The sequence below is a fragment of the Alligator sinensis genome, unplaced genomic scaffold (genome assembly GCF_000455745.1).
Source record: "Alligator sinensis unplaced genomic scaffold, ASM45574v1 scaffold465_1, whole genome shotgun sequence".
NCBI classification, from domain to species: domain Eukaryota; kingdom Metazoa; phylum Chordata; order Crocodylia; family Alligatoridae; genus Alligator; species Alligator sinensis.
The window spans coordinates 3,172,919-3,189,235 of record NW_005841979.1 but is presented as its reverse complement, the minus strand read 5'-3'; the positions used below and the strand labels follow the sequence as shown (position 1 = coordinate 3,189,235).

General features: G+C 38.6%; 1 protein-coding gene across 5 annotated transcripts in view; it reads right to left on the bottom strand.

The window, feature by feature from the left end:
* Nucleotides 1-815: 815 nt before the first annotated feature.
* The window catches only part of OSBPL8 (oxysterol binding protein like 8), a 139,434-nt gene continuing 123,932 nt past the window's right edge, over nt 816-16,317 (bottom strand). For 3 of the 5 annotated variants that reach the window (XM_025200929.1, XM_025200928.1, XM_025200930.1), the window contains 10 exons: nt 15,582-15,666; nt 14,153-14,324; nt 11,340-11,577; nt 9,519-9,703; nt 7,760-7,841; nt 7,007-7,105; nt 5,252-5,348; nt 4,414-4,512; nt 2,453-2,571; nt 817-1,079 (listed from right to left, as the gene is read on the bottom strand). In XM_025200929.1, coding sequence (XP_025056714.1) covers nt 975-1,079; nt 2,453-2,571; nt 4,414-4,512; nt 5,252-5,348; nt 7,007-7,105; nt 7,760-7,841; nt 9,519-9,703; nt 11,340-11,577; nt 14,153-14,324; nt 15,582-15,666 — 1,281 coding nt within the window. In that variant the 3' untranslated portion in view covers nt 817-974. Of the gene's footprint in view, nt 1,080-2,452; nt 2,572-4,413; nt 4,513-5,251; nt 5,349-7,006; nt 7,106-7,759; nt 7,842-9,518; nt 9,704-11,339; nt 11,578-14,152; nt 14,325-15,581; nt 15,667-16,317 lie in introns of all 5 variants that reach the window. The other 2 variants (XM_025200931.1, XM_006021122.2) reach the window with 2 other exon arrangements.

Here is a 16,317-nt window from a genome sequence, read left to right as displayed (position 1 = left end):
TGCAGAACCAGAAAAACATGGACATATTTTTCTCCATGCTTTTTAAACTAACTGCATATCAAAGCCCATGTGTATTGACTAATGGGGCTCTAATACTACAACAAAGCAGTAGTGCCTCAAAACTTAATATACTAGGATGCAGCTTTGAACTCCAGGTCTCCTGCATGGTCTATGCCAGGGGTTGTCAACTGGGGGTATACGTACCCGCAGAGGTACTTGAGAAGGCCCTGGGGGGTACGTGCAGGTGGGCAGGGATAGAGCACCGCTACACATCAGGGGCCGCCCACCCGCCCGGATGTTGGGGGAAAGTTGTATGCAGCGGCTGCCACCACTCCACATTTAGCCATACACCAGCCCACTCTGCATCCAGCTGCGGGAGTACATTGACCCAAAAAGGTTGAAAACTCCTGGGCTATGCTATAAAGCTTTGCCAGCATAGCTATGCCAGCAAAACCCCCAGTTTAGAGACAGCTTTGTCAACTGAAGAGGGCTTCTGCTGGTTTAAATTTACATTGTCTGCAGTGGTGGTGTAGCCACCGGCAGGAAAATCCTTTCTGCTACCATATGCTACATCTCTACTAGGGGGCTACAGAGATGCCTGCTAATATAGGCAAGCCCTTTGTTTTCTAGGTGTATATTAGGCTGTAATTATATCAATTATATCATTCTGTAAGATATTGCTACCGATTCATAATCTCTCTCTCTCTCTCTGGTACAATGCACCCTTTCCAGACAACTTTTCCCTTGCAGAGAGCTACATAGTGACAAACAAATCTTGTTATCTAGATTGTAGAGACATTCTTGAAAGCTGGGTTTATATAGCAAGACTGTCAATATAAAGATGCAATTCTACAGCATCAGTTTTTACAGGCAAAATAACATAGCTTGATCTCTAGGCAAACTTAAAAATATGAAAGGAGATTTTTATTCACTTGTAATTTCCTAATTACAGGCAAAGTTTATAAAATAAAAACTCAATCATTACTCACCCAGTGACCCTCCAGAATAGCCAGAACTTCTTTGCCCAGTTTAATTTTCCCTGATATTTGATTAACACTATCACTGTTGCCCAAAAACGGCTACAAAATAAAACAATTAAAAAAGATATTAGTTTATTTTCTAGTTTAATACAATGTTTGTATACAAGACAAGTTATTGAAGGGGGAGGGAGGTTGAGGAAGAAGATTTATTTCTCATGTCACTGGTATGACAAGCCAGATTACTTTCAATCCAAGTCTCTGGGTGCGTCTACACGTGACTATGCCGCTGTAGCAGCACACTATGAAAGACGTAGCGTCGGTGGGCGCAAACTGTGACACCACAGCTACATTGCTGTAGCAATGCACTCCCTTGTTATAGCACATTGCTATAGCAACGTAGCAGCTAAAAAATAACTGTGCTCTGCCAGCATGGCACAGTACCAGCTGTTACTGCGCCATCATCTAGCATTTCTAAAAGGAAGTACTAAATGATGGCACAGTAACAACTGTGCTGTAGGGACACATGTAGGTGCGTCCTGTGACCATCTAAACCATGGGATGAGGCCTCCAGCCAGAGCAGCTTCTTCTGTTATCCTCTCATTTCTCAGAAGCTGTGCTGAGATGATGTGATCAGATCTCCTGCAGAATGCTGCACGAAACAGCACTGGCGATCTAGCAAATGATGCTATCCTCTAAGTCAGCATGAGAGCAACACTACGACACACTGTTGGGCAGCAATTTGTTACCAGAGGTATTGTCACATGTCACTTGAGGGGTTGTTGCATCTCAGTGTATCATCCCAATTAAAAAGCATGAGGACTCCTTATGGCAGAGGGCATAATTTAGATATCTAATAAAGTATCAATAGCATGGAAAGATTTTACCCATCTATTTTTGGTCTTGTATTTAACTAAAGAGATTTGTAAGATTTTTATTTTAATAGCAAATATAGCAGCTATGATATAATCCATGTGGCTGTCACAAGGCCTTGGACAGAAAAACAAACTTTAAAGATGAAGAATGTTAGTCCAACCACTGAAATCATTTTTTCATCTTTTTTAAAAAGGCAATGGGGTTCTTGAATTTTATTATGAACAGAGCCAACCCCCTCCCCCTGCCAAACCCACTGGTTTAAGTGCTTCCTTTGACCCACAGCACATGCATACTATATCATTAAGAACAGAGTTTTAAGTCCAGTATAAATCTGGGACCTTTGAACAAGAGTATGCTAACTAGTGATCCACATCAGCATTAATCCTGAAGGATTTTTTACTTGCTAGATTTGCATGGCTTTGTCGGTAGCAGTTTATAATAATGGTTATACATTTTTTAACTGTATAATTAAGCCTGCAGCAGTTAAAGACAGGTACCACAGACTGATTTGGAAATTCTAAATATTGACTTGGTAAGAGTTCTCTCCAAATTTAAAATGTACTTGTTGCACCCACTTGTCCACATAAAAACCTTCTGACCTTTAATCTGAATTCAATTGTTGCACTGTATCCAGTCTTCTCGCATGTAATGTTGACAGTTCCCCCAAGCTCTAAAGTCATTGTGCCATAAAGAATTCCTGCAGAAAAGCAGAGCTCATCTTTTACAAGATGAAAATAAATTCCCTTCAATGGGCTTTTACCTTCTATACATAATTAAAGCAAGATGCACACACACAAAAAAATCTTTGTTCAAATACTTCAGAGTGAATGTTTCGGTGTTTGATGGAGCAGACAGGTAAGGAAGCCCTTCTTTTTCAGAATTTCTCTCCCCCAGTCAGGACTATGGGCTGCCTATCACTGTTTCAAGTACTGTAATGAAAACTGAACCACACCAGCTGTACTACCCGTAAGAAAGATGAATTAAGAGCTGCTTGCTTTGGAAGTACACGTTGCTGACTTCAATGAGGGACATTTACTTTTACCAATAGGAGATATGCTAACAGGAGTTTGCAGACAGATAGTAAATATCCTGCTAATCAAGTAAGCAAAGGAAATTCACTTGATCAGTAGGTTTTCACCAGATGAAAACTTACTTGAAATGTGGTCTTAATACGATTGTGTGGGGGATGAGTTTATTGAAAGCATGTCTTCCCATGACTGAGCCAAATCGCCCCTTTCTGCTCCCAACATACAGGAGTGAAATAGATGTCACAATTTTCAAATTAAAACACACCAAATGTATACACATAGTTATTCAAGCTAAACAAACATAAGACTACAGGAGTAGTAGTACTGATAGCAGGGAAACAGCAACTCTATTAAAGATACATATGGCTGTACTTATGTAGGTATTATTTTGTGTGGTTTGACACAAACGCACAGTATTTCTGGCATGAAACAAAACATTAAGAACCCAGAAAGAAGTGGGAAAAACATAACTAAACATTCCAACATTCAACTATGCACAGTTCATTTCGATTTCTTATTTTACTATGCAGCAACATTTTCAGAAGTGACAGCCTCTGTGCCTTGTGGTCAATCTCTGCTGATATATGGTTGGACACACTGGATAAAGAGCAAATAGTGTTACAACCAGAGTCATTCTAGTTCAAATGTGTCCTACTGCCCATCATATAATCCAAATATTCGTATAAAGCACCAACATATTTCCCACTGAGAAGTGACTATAGGCAGACAATTGTACATTGTTGGCAAGCCACATAAGCAGGCTTGACAGACCTTTTGAATGTTATAAACACTGAATAGTCTCTGTTTTCTAATTGAAGAGAATATTAGAGTAACACACGTTTCCCTATCTTCATTTATTTTGGGGAGCCTCAAGGAAATATTTTAACTTTCAATGAGGCAGCTAAACATTTAGTTCAGTTCTCAAGAATATCATCAGAAGCAAGCTCTCTAATAAAAAAGCTGAAGTGCTGGCTTCGCAGTGAAAGAATTATGTAAAAATTAGATAAAAATAAAACAGTTCATGGGAAGATGTATAGGCACATCCACTGTTAAGTAAACAAAATAAACACTTTGGGAACAGCTAGAAACATGATTTCATATATACTGCTGTAAAACTAGATAAGGAGAAAAAACTGGAAGTGGGGAAAGAGCCAGGCAGCATTTAAAAACTAGTTAAAAATATCCAGACCTCTAGGTCAGAAAAGCAGTGAAACAGCTCAGGTAGTCAAATCAATCAGCTTTTGATTTTAATTATTTATTTTTAATGCAACTCCAAGCATATTTGTATTTTTTGCTATTAAAATAGGATTGCTTCAAAATTAATTAAAACAGAAATAGCTAAGTAACAGAAAAAATAATTTTTTTATATTGTGTTAAAAACTAGGAACACCTAGAATTAAAATAACGGTTAGTATTATACACATTCAGACATATTCACTTTACAGTAGACTGTCTCTATATCAAGCTTATCCACAGTTTAGGAGAATCTCTATTTTTAGAACATTTTTACCTCCTGAATGGGAAGAACCTACCTTTACAATGAGCATATGGCATGGTCATTACATAATCCTCCCCTCTATTTAGGAACATTAACCGACCTTCTCCTTCCAGTATGGCAGACAATGAATTTCCTGAAAGACAAAGAAGCTATAATGAAATTATGTATTTTTCCAAACTCCTAGACAACAGGCATTTCAAAATCAGCAAAATGATCAATTAAGCAGACGGGACTACCTACTGTTACATTTTGATCCTTTATGGCGGGGGGGAGAAGGTGGAGGGCAGGAAGGGGCATGTGAGGGGCAGATCTGGTCTGCAGAGCTGCTCTACCTGGCTTGCCAGGCTACCACAAGTTGGGATCATGGCTGGGGGATTGGATTGCTGCAGAATCCCAGGACTTTGGGGTCCAGTGAACATGGCCATCAGCAGCAGGAGGGACAGTGAAGGCTGATACAGTCCCAGTCACTCCCTAGCTGTTGTTTCACTTGTCATCAAAGCAGTCCTACCCTCCTTGGCTGCAGCCCTGCTGTTGCTGTATACTGTATGCCCCATGCTGAAGCCGGAGCTGGAGCTGTCATCACCATATGCCCCATGTACCACTACCATGGCATAAGGCATGTAGCAGGTGGCAGTAGCTCTGCTTCTGGCATAGAGCATGCAGCAGAAGCTGGAGTTGTCATGAAGTTTTATATGGGGAAGGACAAATCCTAAAGTAACTAATCTGATTCTTCAATGCTTATATGGCTTTTGAAGTCTTAAATACAATTTATAGAACAAGAGAGCTATGGCTTCAGATGCCACTCATTAAAATACTTAATTGAATTTCCAACTCCTCCAACAGATTCTGTGAACAATAGTATAGAAATTTACCATAGAACTTGGATTTGGCCAGAATGCTACCACTGAGACAAAACCCATCCTTCCGGTTGCTAACATAGAAAGCAGATACTGGGGGGTGATGAGACACCTGTTGAAAGACATATTTGAACATAAGCAGATAACACTTTGTAATAAGTCTTGTGCTAGTTAATGAACTGCCAAAAATAAAAAAGGAGGAAAATGAAGATGCATACACTATATTTACTTGCATACCATATAGGCCTTGTGCCTCTTTGTGGGCAGGCAGAACTTAAAGTAAGTTTTTTCCAGAATCAGGGCTGACAGCTGACTGCATGGAATAGGTCACCGGCCCTCAGCCAGCTGAGCAATTCAGGCAAAAGTTAGTTTTAGCCTTGATAGCTGCTGCCAATTTGGCTGCTCAGTCAACTTTTTCCTGAAATAGCCAGTGAGCTCCCTGCAATCAGCTTTCAGCCACAATTTTGGAAAAATCTTTTCATTCATTCTGCCTACCCTAAGGTGCGTGTCTTATTTGGGGCATATGGTATGCAAGAAAATATGGTAACTGGAAATCCAAGAGGTAAAATTGTTACAGCTAAGAGGTTGGAAGATATTTAAAGTAGTACCTGCCCTTGCATTCAATAAGGGTGTTGAAGAAATGAGAAGGAGGAAACTTTAAATGCTAGACTATGTGAACATGCTATTCAATAAATCATATTTACTCACAGAATAGGTGTAGTCATGTAAGGGCTGCTCAATTTAAAAAAAAAAATCTAAGCTAAAAAACTGTCTCCAATGGCCACAGCCAATTTTCTGAAGAAAGACTCAAATGTTTCTGTTAAATCTATTTGGGTGCTGAAGAATGGAATATACTGACATGGGAAATCCATGCCACATGGGTTCATTAGTTCTGCTCCACTTTCATTCAGACTAATCTACAATACTGTGCATGATGGATATTCAAACAGAACTGGTTTTCTTTTGATGCAGCAACTAGCTCAGCCTTGCTCTCAGATGGGCATAGCATGGTTAATTTGATCAACAGCAACTCAGTTTTTGAATTTATAGCCTCACTAGAAACCTACTACAGGAACTGGATACCTAGCTGTATGGCTAAGGAATTACCTCTGAGGAATATGTGGAAGAGTGAACATGCAACTTCCTCTCACAGATAGAAATATCACCTCTATCCTGAACTAAAGGATACATTAGATATATTATTCTGAAACAGAGGTGTAACACAGAGGAGATGCATTCAGACACAAACTCCTTCCTTCTTACAAGTCATTCCCTTTGTCTGCAACTGTCCTGGAATTAAGAGCGACATCTGAGAGAAGGTGAGCTGAGGAACTCAATTACTTGAACAGAAAGACAAACGCAGCTCTGCCAGCACCCTGTTCCCTCACCAAAAGCAATCCAACACCTGCTCTTGGTGCATTAGTCAGATAGTAGCAAGTCCCCAAGGCAGCAGCTTTATGAAGTGATCTTACTAGGTTTCTCCAAAACTGCATGCTATCCTCCTGAGTAAGCAAACCCGAAGAAAATGTCATGCAACAACTTCGGCTCTTAATACTCATCAAGGCAGTGAGAATCAGTGTAAAAGGAGCCAGGGGACTGCTTTCACATTTTAGTTTATGCACGTGCTTAAAAAGTTTACCCAATGGAGACCAACAGAAGTCTTCAGAAGATCTTTATTGAACGTTTCTTTATCAAATCAAAGCCAAATGAATCAACTGCTGCCAAATTCTTGAGGCGTCTATTACAATTCTAAAACATTTTGGCTAATACCTGTTCAGCAATGTAAAAAGTTTTGCTGTTGGTCCTTGGATGAATCCACATGCAGCGGAAAGTCTCACCGAGTATAGGATTATATGGTTTTTTTAGCCCCTGTACAGAAACATCGTAGACAAATTGATCATACAAGACAAGCATACACCTTAAAAAATACTATGCAACAAAACTGGCATTAGCATTATCAAAAATAAAATGAAAAAAACCCACTTTTGTTAGAATGCACAGTAAAAGAGTTGGTCTTTGAGGACTGCACCCACAAATTCTGAGGGACAATGGAAGATCCAGCAAGTATTTGCTTTTCCCTTTGTGTATAATGGGAGACACCAGGTTCTTATAGGAGCAAAGTTTGATCATTCATTTGCCTGAGATTAAGCAGACTAAGCCAACTGCCACATAAATACCCTACCTCGTTTGGATGACTAGAAAGAAAAAAAAGCTATACGAAAGTAAAGGGGTTAGCCTGAAGAGTAAAAAAAGTGCTGCTATGAAGTGCAGGCAGTCTCTCTCCACACAGAATGTTATCATCAGTGAGGAACAAAGCAAATAAGTATTTTTAAACAAGTTGGGTATTTCAACATTTACTTAAAAAACAAACAGGTACTGAGTATTTTAAATGCTGCTTGCATTCAAAAACAGAAGAGTTTTATTTATTTGTACATGTTATACTTAAAAAGTAAATTAACATAATTACTGTTACTATTACCATTCTTTCTTAATCAATGGCAAGAATAAGATGTAGAAAGTTACCTGTGGTTTTTTGTAGAATCCCGACAAATACCATTTTACTACTTTCTTCAAACGATTGTAAGCATTCTCTTCAAGAGCTGCCCTATGAAACATTACATAAAATTATCAGATTAAAGATCAGATTGAAACACCACAATAGATATCCAATCATTTGTAATCTACCATCATTATTGAATTACATGGCTATGTACTGCAATACAGCAGGGCAAAACACGTTCAGGTTGCAAAAAGAATATTTTAGTTCAGTCCGAATCAAAATGAAATGATTATTTTCTAAAACTTTCAGAGAAAGAAAATTTTGTAGCAGAAACCCCCTTCAATATAAAATAGAGCACTAAATTACCTACAAGCCACCAAAACTTCAGCCAGGTTTCTCATGGATTCATGCCCTAGGTTTGATAAAACTAAAGTATTTCAGATGGCACATCTTCTGGCATTTCCAAATAACTCTACTTAAACCATATCCTCACTGAACTGGAGATAAACCTTGTCATCAGTTTTTGAATTGATGCAAGCAGAATAGGTAAGAGCACACATCTTTTTTTTTTTAGGTATACAGGTACAGTTTTATCTGCTGGTTACATAATGGACACAGCTAGCAACAAGTCTGCAGATGAGGATTATGAATATTCCAAGATTTCTTTTTCCAACAGCCAAACTGTTTGAATATACTATAGTAGAACGCTACCATATAAAAGAAATAATCATAGTACAACTTTTTACAAAATTCAAGAGACTACCTCTTAAAACTTATTTATTTTCTTTTTTTGCAAGTTCTTCCTAATGTAAAGTGGGGAGAAAAATTCTTCTACTAGTTAGAATGGATAGGTAGAATGAACAAGTTGGTAATGCAGAGTTAAGCATCCTAAATAGAGACATTTTCATTTTGAGATGCTTCAGCATTCTTGAAATTTAACTATTTTGTTTTAGTTTATCATCTTTTGTTCTTTTCCACTGTAGTTTAATAATGTAGATCAAAACAGATGTAGTTCACTTCAGAAGTTTACCGTCTGAAGTAGAATCCTTTTTGTATTTATTTTATATGGATAATTTAAAACTTTTAAGATTTATGCATTTTTCCCATACTACACTTAAAAAGGCTGTGGAAAAAGTATTTCTTCTGCAGACCAAATATGCTCAGTTCTGAAGAACATGAGCAGCATTGCAAAGATATAGTATCATCTCAACCCCTGCACCATTAAACCTTGCCCATGCAATTTCCAATCTACAGAGGACACTTTTTTTTTTTTTTTAAGCAAAGGAAAAAAGCAGCTCTAACGGGCACAGCAAATTAGACCTGAAGTAGCAGAATATTCCATGTCACATCCTTTGTATCTCTTTATTTGCTCAGATAAAGCAAATGAATTAATCTAGGCTGTATGTGACAGCATATTCCACCCCACCCCATTCAAAGATGCATTTAAATAGCAACTACTTTGTAACTTAAGAGGAGAGAAAGTTCCCTTAAAAGACCAGATTTTGAAGGGTTTCTCTTTTGTTCCTGTCAGTGCTGCTTGAAACATGAGTGAAAGTTGCTATCCAATTCTTACCATAAGATTTTGCCTGCGATATGCAACATCTCAACTTTAGTCATTTCTCCTTTATGAGCCAAGAAAATCTTACAGCATAGCTTTTGATATGTTGGCAGACCATCTTTTGGGCGCACAGCATTCTATGCACCAGTTTAAACAAGACAAACACAAAACTACAAAACCATTTCAATATTTTGCCCATAAAAAGAAGCTAAGAACAGACTCACTCAGACAAGAAATCCGCATGATAGTAGTAGTCAGAGAGTTTGTCCAGAAAAGAGCGTGGTTCCAAGATAAACGTAGGCAGTACAACTTTGGACAGGTCCATTCCTGGACGAACTTGTTTCAACAGTGTCCAGATCAGGCTTTTGTTTTCCTCTGATACTACTTCTGTTTGAGAAGCCTCCCCTGCCTAATAGGAAAAAGTATTCACTCAAAAGCAGAACAGAATTCAAAATGTCCTAAGATCCCTTAGGGAAGGGGGAAACCTGCGCATATTTTAAAGACCACCTTAGCTTAGGATACACGGGGCCTGACCAGTTACTTCCCTTACACAGTTCTTTATATGAGCAAGAGTTATCCTGAGAAATGCAATGTAAGCCTTAACAAGAGTCCCTTCCCCTTCCATCATATCCAAACATGAAGTGAAAGTCCTCCAGATAAAACTATGGTCAGCTCTTTCCTTTGGCTCCTTTTCCAGGCATCAATTATTTTCCCCTCTATTCTCTTAGATGTGGTTCAGGTGGCAGACATGGGCAGCTCTTCACTATTTTGAATATTGCCTCCTACTTCAGATCTACACCTCAGCCCTTCAGTGGTCTCTCATTCCTTTCTTCCCTTAGGAGACTACTTCCCTGATGCTGCTGTGCACACTTAAAAATGGCCATTCTAGTCCAGTGGTTTCAACCTTTTCTCATTTGCAGACCCATAGGTGACTGGTAGGGAGGGCACAGGGGGGCAAGTGCCACCCCGACAGGGCCGTCCCTGCCAGTATCCACTCGCCAGCTCTGCCCTCACCAATGACACCACCAGCCGTGTCTGTGGGTGCTCACCAGCTCTGCCCCTGCTGATGACACCACCTGCAGTGTTGTCTGTGGGTGTCCCCCCAGACTCAGGAGGCACCAGTTTCCCATGTGAAGACCCCTAAAAACTCACACACTTTTGATTGATCACAGTCATCTTTCACAGACTCCCCCCACCCCTGAGACAGTTTGTGGACCACCAGTCAAAAACCACTGTTCTAGTCTATGAGAAAGATCTTTAAAAAAAAAAAATAAAATAAAATAAAATAAAAAAAGGAACACAGCAGTGTCAGCGAACAAAAAACTAGGTTGTATTTCAAAAACAACTATCGGCTAGTTGAGCAGTTAAAAGCAAAAATATTTTTGAGGCCAAAAATAGGTAACTATTTTTGAGTGACAGATTAACTATTACTACCTGCCACCTTACCTACTCTCTACTGCTGGTAAAAAAAGTTTTTCCTAGGGGAAGATGCCAGAGTAACCATTGAAGGATTCCTTTTCAGACAATGTAACTATAAAAACAAATCAGTTGTATTTGAAAGTAATAAAATATATAATTTAGTTCCCACACAGAACCAATGGAGAATTACTATGCAAAGTGCTAATGCAAACTGAAGACAAGTCAGCCACTAAGTCCTGCAAATCCTGTGACTCCAGGCCCCTTTGACAGAATGAAAAATAGAACTATATAAAAAGGAGAATCAACTCACATTTAAAAAACAAATGCTTCTAGCCCTTTTCCTTGGTTTCAAAACTGCCTCTTTAAACTAACAAGCTATATCAACAATACAGAACAAAATGGTTCAGAATCATATTAGTCACCTTTCCTAAAAGCTCTTGGTCAACCCCATGAATGGTGGACAGCAGGAATCTACCAAAGGACAAGTAGTGCATGCTGCATGGCAAGCCTGCTTAAAATAAAGGCCAATTCAACACAGCAACTTTGTCCTATTTGATTTGACAAAATGCTGATGTCAATTTTAAATCCAGAAATAAGACAGGCACTACAAAAGATGACATTTTTACCTCTCCAAGTTCTTCATGAGCTTCTTCCAAATACGTAGTTTCTTTGAGATCATCAATAGGTTCTGGATCAATGTAAGAGTCATCTTGCCGTTCTGACGTGTCACTGTCACTCTCTTCACTTTTCCCCAGCCCATCATTATCAGACTCATCATGATCATGATCATTCTCTTTATCAGATTTGTCAGAGTACAGGTCTTGATCCTTAAAATGCTGCCTTTCAATTTCACTGTCATTTAGTCTGAAGTGAAAAAAAGACACAAATGTCAAATTTTGCAGTTTACCAACTCCAACACTTCCATACCTCCAAACTCAAGACCTACCATGATGTGGGACATCAGTCATCAATCCTGACCTGACAGCACTTAGTAACATTTAATAATATAGGACCTTTACCAACTTGCATTTCTCAGACATGTATTATTTTAGCTTGCTTTGTTTTAAACTAATAAATTGTTACCAGCCCTTGTGAAGTAAGGACCTCTGTAAGGGAAAACTTTCTTAAGACCTGCTTTTTTGGTGCTTAAGCATAAGAAAAAGTAAATGGTTAAGGATGTTTAACAGTAACCTAGGTAATTTGAGAGGGGGGGGGAGGCTAGTTTAAAAAGCATGTTGTGTGCACACAGGGAAACACGCAAGTAGATATGTAGTCCAGTTAGTTAATACAATTGAGAAAACTGAACTTCCTATATCAAAAAGGATAGTACAGCACAACTTAAAAGCAAGAGACAGAGCTCAGGGAAATGCCATCTCATTAACATTTCTCTAGCAATGACTGTGTTCAGTTGACGTTGCTTTCCATTCCTCTTCCCCCACTGGTTAAAATCTTCCCCAAAAATGTACAGCTAGCCTCACTGTCTATATATTTATGAGTTACATGTACCTGGGAAAAAAGGAGGGGGGGCCTATTTTAAGATTTTTTTGGCAAGTTGTATTTTTCAATTACTTCTAGCAAACCAGCTTAAACATGAATACTCCTTCAAATTCTGCCTAATTAAAACTCTAGAAATAAGCTATATTTAAAAGGAACTATTTTAGTGTTTAATTAAACTGTTCATTGCATCTGAACTATGATCATAATCTGTACCAACTAAACAGCTCACATTAAGTAGCAGCATTAGTGTTTTAGGGATAACCAATTTAATCATCTCCAACCGGGTTGCATACAGCCATTTTATTGGCTGAAAGGAGTTAGTGTGGAGTGGGAGGACCAGAGGCATTTCAAGAGTCCCTAAAGTTACTTGATTGTCTGTATACAATGGCTCCATGAACTGTGTCAAATACTTGGGTCTAAGGTAAAAAGACAACCTCAGTGCAGGTTTTTCAGGCTGATTAGCCAACAGCGCTGTATTTCTCCAAATAAGAGGTCTTCCCAGTATACTCTAACTAAAATCAACATCCTATCCTGGGGAGACAAGCAACAAACACGAGAGGAGGGCACCTACTTGGAGTAAAGATCAATCACACCCTGACCCAGGGCGCACAGATGGCGTGGGGAAAGGAAAAGATGGAAAAATCGTGGAGGTCGAGATTTCCTGGCACATACTTTCTAATGCACCATTCGTAAAGCAGAAAAGGCTGAGATGCATGTACAGGAAGCAGGACATGGAACCGAGCTTAGCTTGTTGCTACAAGGTATTCCTGGTTTTTTAAAGCATGAGGAAATTCTCAGACAAAAGCCTTCTTAACCCAGATGCAAACAGTGAACTTAAATGACTTCTAAATCTGTTTATAAGGGATGACCACATAAAGACACCACAATTGAGGTTTTAAAAAAAAACAAAAAAAAAACAAAAAAGCAAAAAAAACACAAATACTGTTATCACACAGAAATGGTCTGTCAAAAAATAAGCTTAATATGCACACATATGTGGAGTGTGTGCTACATTATGTAAGAAAAGTTTTGCTTGTCCAAAAATACTTTAAAATTGTTTTAAAATCATGAAAAAAGGGAACAAGCAATAAGTCAAGGCATATTTTGATCAATTCAAGAGGAAAGCTAATCAAATGGTTTGTTGTGGGTACAATCTGCATCTTTCAAGTAATCAAGGAAAGCTTTTTGGCTACATATCTCCAAGCAGAAAATGAAAATTCAAGAAGTAGGGACACAGTACACTTTTGTTTCTGTTGTCCAGTATTAGAGAGTGAAAGTACTAAATATCAATTTCAAAATGTATTGTTCTTAGTGTATTCTCCCAGAACTGGGGCTCTGTGGCTTTTGGAGTTCTTCCAGGCACATGCAACATCAAGGATAACTGTAAACAACTTATATCAGTCAGCTGCATTTCCAGATGTACCAGACAATGACTGAAGTTCCAGAATACATTATTTAAGAGAAGGTCAATGTCTTTCGCTGTATTCTTTAAATAAATGTGGTCAGTCTGAAAAATAAGTGCCCCTTTTTGTAAATACCACTGATTCACCTTGCTGGGTTAAGATTATATTTTCAAAATGCTCATTATGTGAGCACTAAAATCTACCTTCTGAATAGAACGCATTTTAGAGGGATAGCCAATATTAAGACCGAGCCAAGATGAGAAGAATTCTTTACTGTTTCTAGCAAGGAAAAGATTGGATGATTAAAGGTGAAATTTCACCTTGTGTCACTGAAAAGTTCTATTTAAAAAATGAAGGTATTTGCACCCACAAAATTGAAATGCAGTTGAAACACCCATCTTAAAAGAGGCTCTTGCCATGGAGGACCATAACTGTCATTTCAAATTAATGAATGTGTCTGAGACACAGGAATTTTAAACAGCCTTTCATAGTCTGGTTCTTTCTATATAACATTTAAATTAAGGGCTTGGTTTACTTACGGGAAGTTTTCTGCACTGTGCAAGTTGTTAGCACGCAGCAATCCATAGAAAGATACATGTGCATTTTCTGCTGGAACATTCAAGTCATGTTCTTTACCTTCCCTAATCATCGTACGTTTAAGTAGGCCTGAACATTTTAAAGCCAGTTCCAATGCATCCATCCAACACCTGCCTAAAGACAGAGGCTTATTAATAAATCAAATTCTTTAAATGTTTACATTATCATCAAATCTGATACTGTTCACTTCACAGTTCTTTAGGACACCTGCTCACTTTATCTTTGGAAAACAAGCATGCATCTTCTGTAACAGTTTGTTTCTTCAGCATCTTTGATGTAATACCCTTCATGTGCTAAATTATAAAAATACTTCATGGCCAGCTTTGGTGAGAGAAAGACTTCTGGGCAGGACTGGCCAGAATGGCATACTAGACAGTATGGCAGATGTCTCTACCTTCATATAAGGTGACTACCACCTTATTTTCTGGGCCTTTCAACAGTAGGGCTCAGATACATATTCTTGCATCTTTCATCCCGTTTTGATAGAAACCATCTTAATATTAAAGTGACCAAACAAACATACTTCATGTGCAAGATGCACAATGCTAAAGATTGGGAAGAGGAGGAAAAACATTAAAAACCTCTACCAATCATTAAGTCTGAACCCTGGGGGCCTAAGCACTAACCTTTTTCATACTGAGCATTATTATTTGTTTATTGATCTTATGTCCTCCATTGTGCACCCTATTTTGCAGACAATCAAAAGAAGTGTCGAGTCAAATAGACAAGATCTAACATTTCCAGATGAAAAGGAAACATCTGTTCTTTCAATCTGATCCTTCTGTAGGGCATCTTTACCATTTCCCCTAGTATACCAGTTTCCAAGGTTAGTGAGTATTTCACATTAAAAGGGTAGCACCAAACATTTGAGAGATAAGAAACAGATTTAAGCCATACAAACTAGGTGGGAACTTCAGGAAAGTCACTCTTCACATCTTCTTGAAGTTTACCAAACTTAAACTGAAAACAGTGCTATGTATGTATAAGATGTACATAAATTAAACTGGACTGATATGATTAAACTGCAAGAACCATTGCACAAACGTAGCTTTGCAAAACTACATCGTCTTGCCATTCATTTTATAACTTTTCAGGGTTTTGGCATTTAAAATGTTGACCCAGGGTACAGTGTTCATTTGTTAAGCAGGTTGAACTTAGCCCAAAAAATCAGTTTATGATTTATTTTGTCAAAAGTTGCATTATTAAATAAAAATGTTTTCTCTAGAACCACCTAAATATACCAACTTAATAAAAAGAGCACCTGTAACTGCAAAACATGATGCTGCAATTGCTATTGTAAAAGAAAAATGGAATCATCTGATTTCACTAATCAGTTGCTTTGAAAGTAAAAACAAAACAAAGTTTATTTACCATCAGATTCTGAAGCTGCTCGGATGATCAAGTAACTGCTGGGTAATGGTTGAGTGATTGAGCCAACTGCTTCACCTTTAGGACCCTTGAAACATAAATCAGGTGCAGAATCATTAGACATTAATCTGAATTCATCTGTTTTATAGTTTAGTGTTAGATGCATTAACAACAAGCTGACAAAGGCAGGCAGAGTCGGTATCACTCAACAAAAACAGATGAAGATGTGAACCAGTAGATGGGTTGCCCTCTTTCACTCAATTTTTCTTTTAAGAGATTTAAAGTGTAGTTCCCACCTCAATCTTACGTTAAAGAGAAAGGTCTTTAGGATTCAAGTTGCTACTTATTCCTTTAGGTTAGGCACTTTAATAGACTGTGTATGCCATCCACAGCAGAAACACAGTAGCCACAAACTGATAATATTGCTCCGGGATAGTTATCCTCATCTCTTCTGGGCTAGGGACAGATATTCAAAAAGCCTGAGCCTGAATTGATTCAATCTTTGTAGGTTAGTTTAACATGCCTAGGTTGAACCAATTTGCAACTGCACAGACATTCCCTTTGGACTGAAGAAATTCAGGCATGTGCCTGCAGTAGCTCAGGCTAGAGGCTAGGGGGGGGGCACTAAAGCAGCCCTCCTTTCCCTTTTACAGTACTGAGCTGGGGGGGGGGCAGGGGCAGGCCCCAGAAGGAACCTGATTAGGGAGGGGGAGAGGGGTTTCCCCCCCCCCCCCCCCCG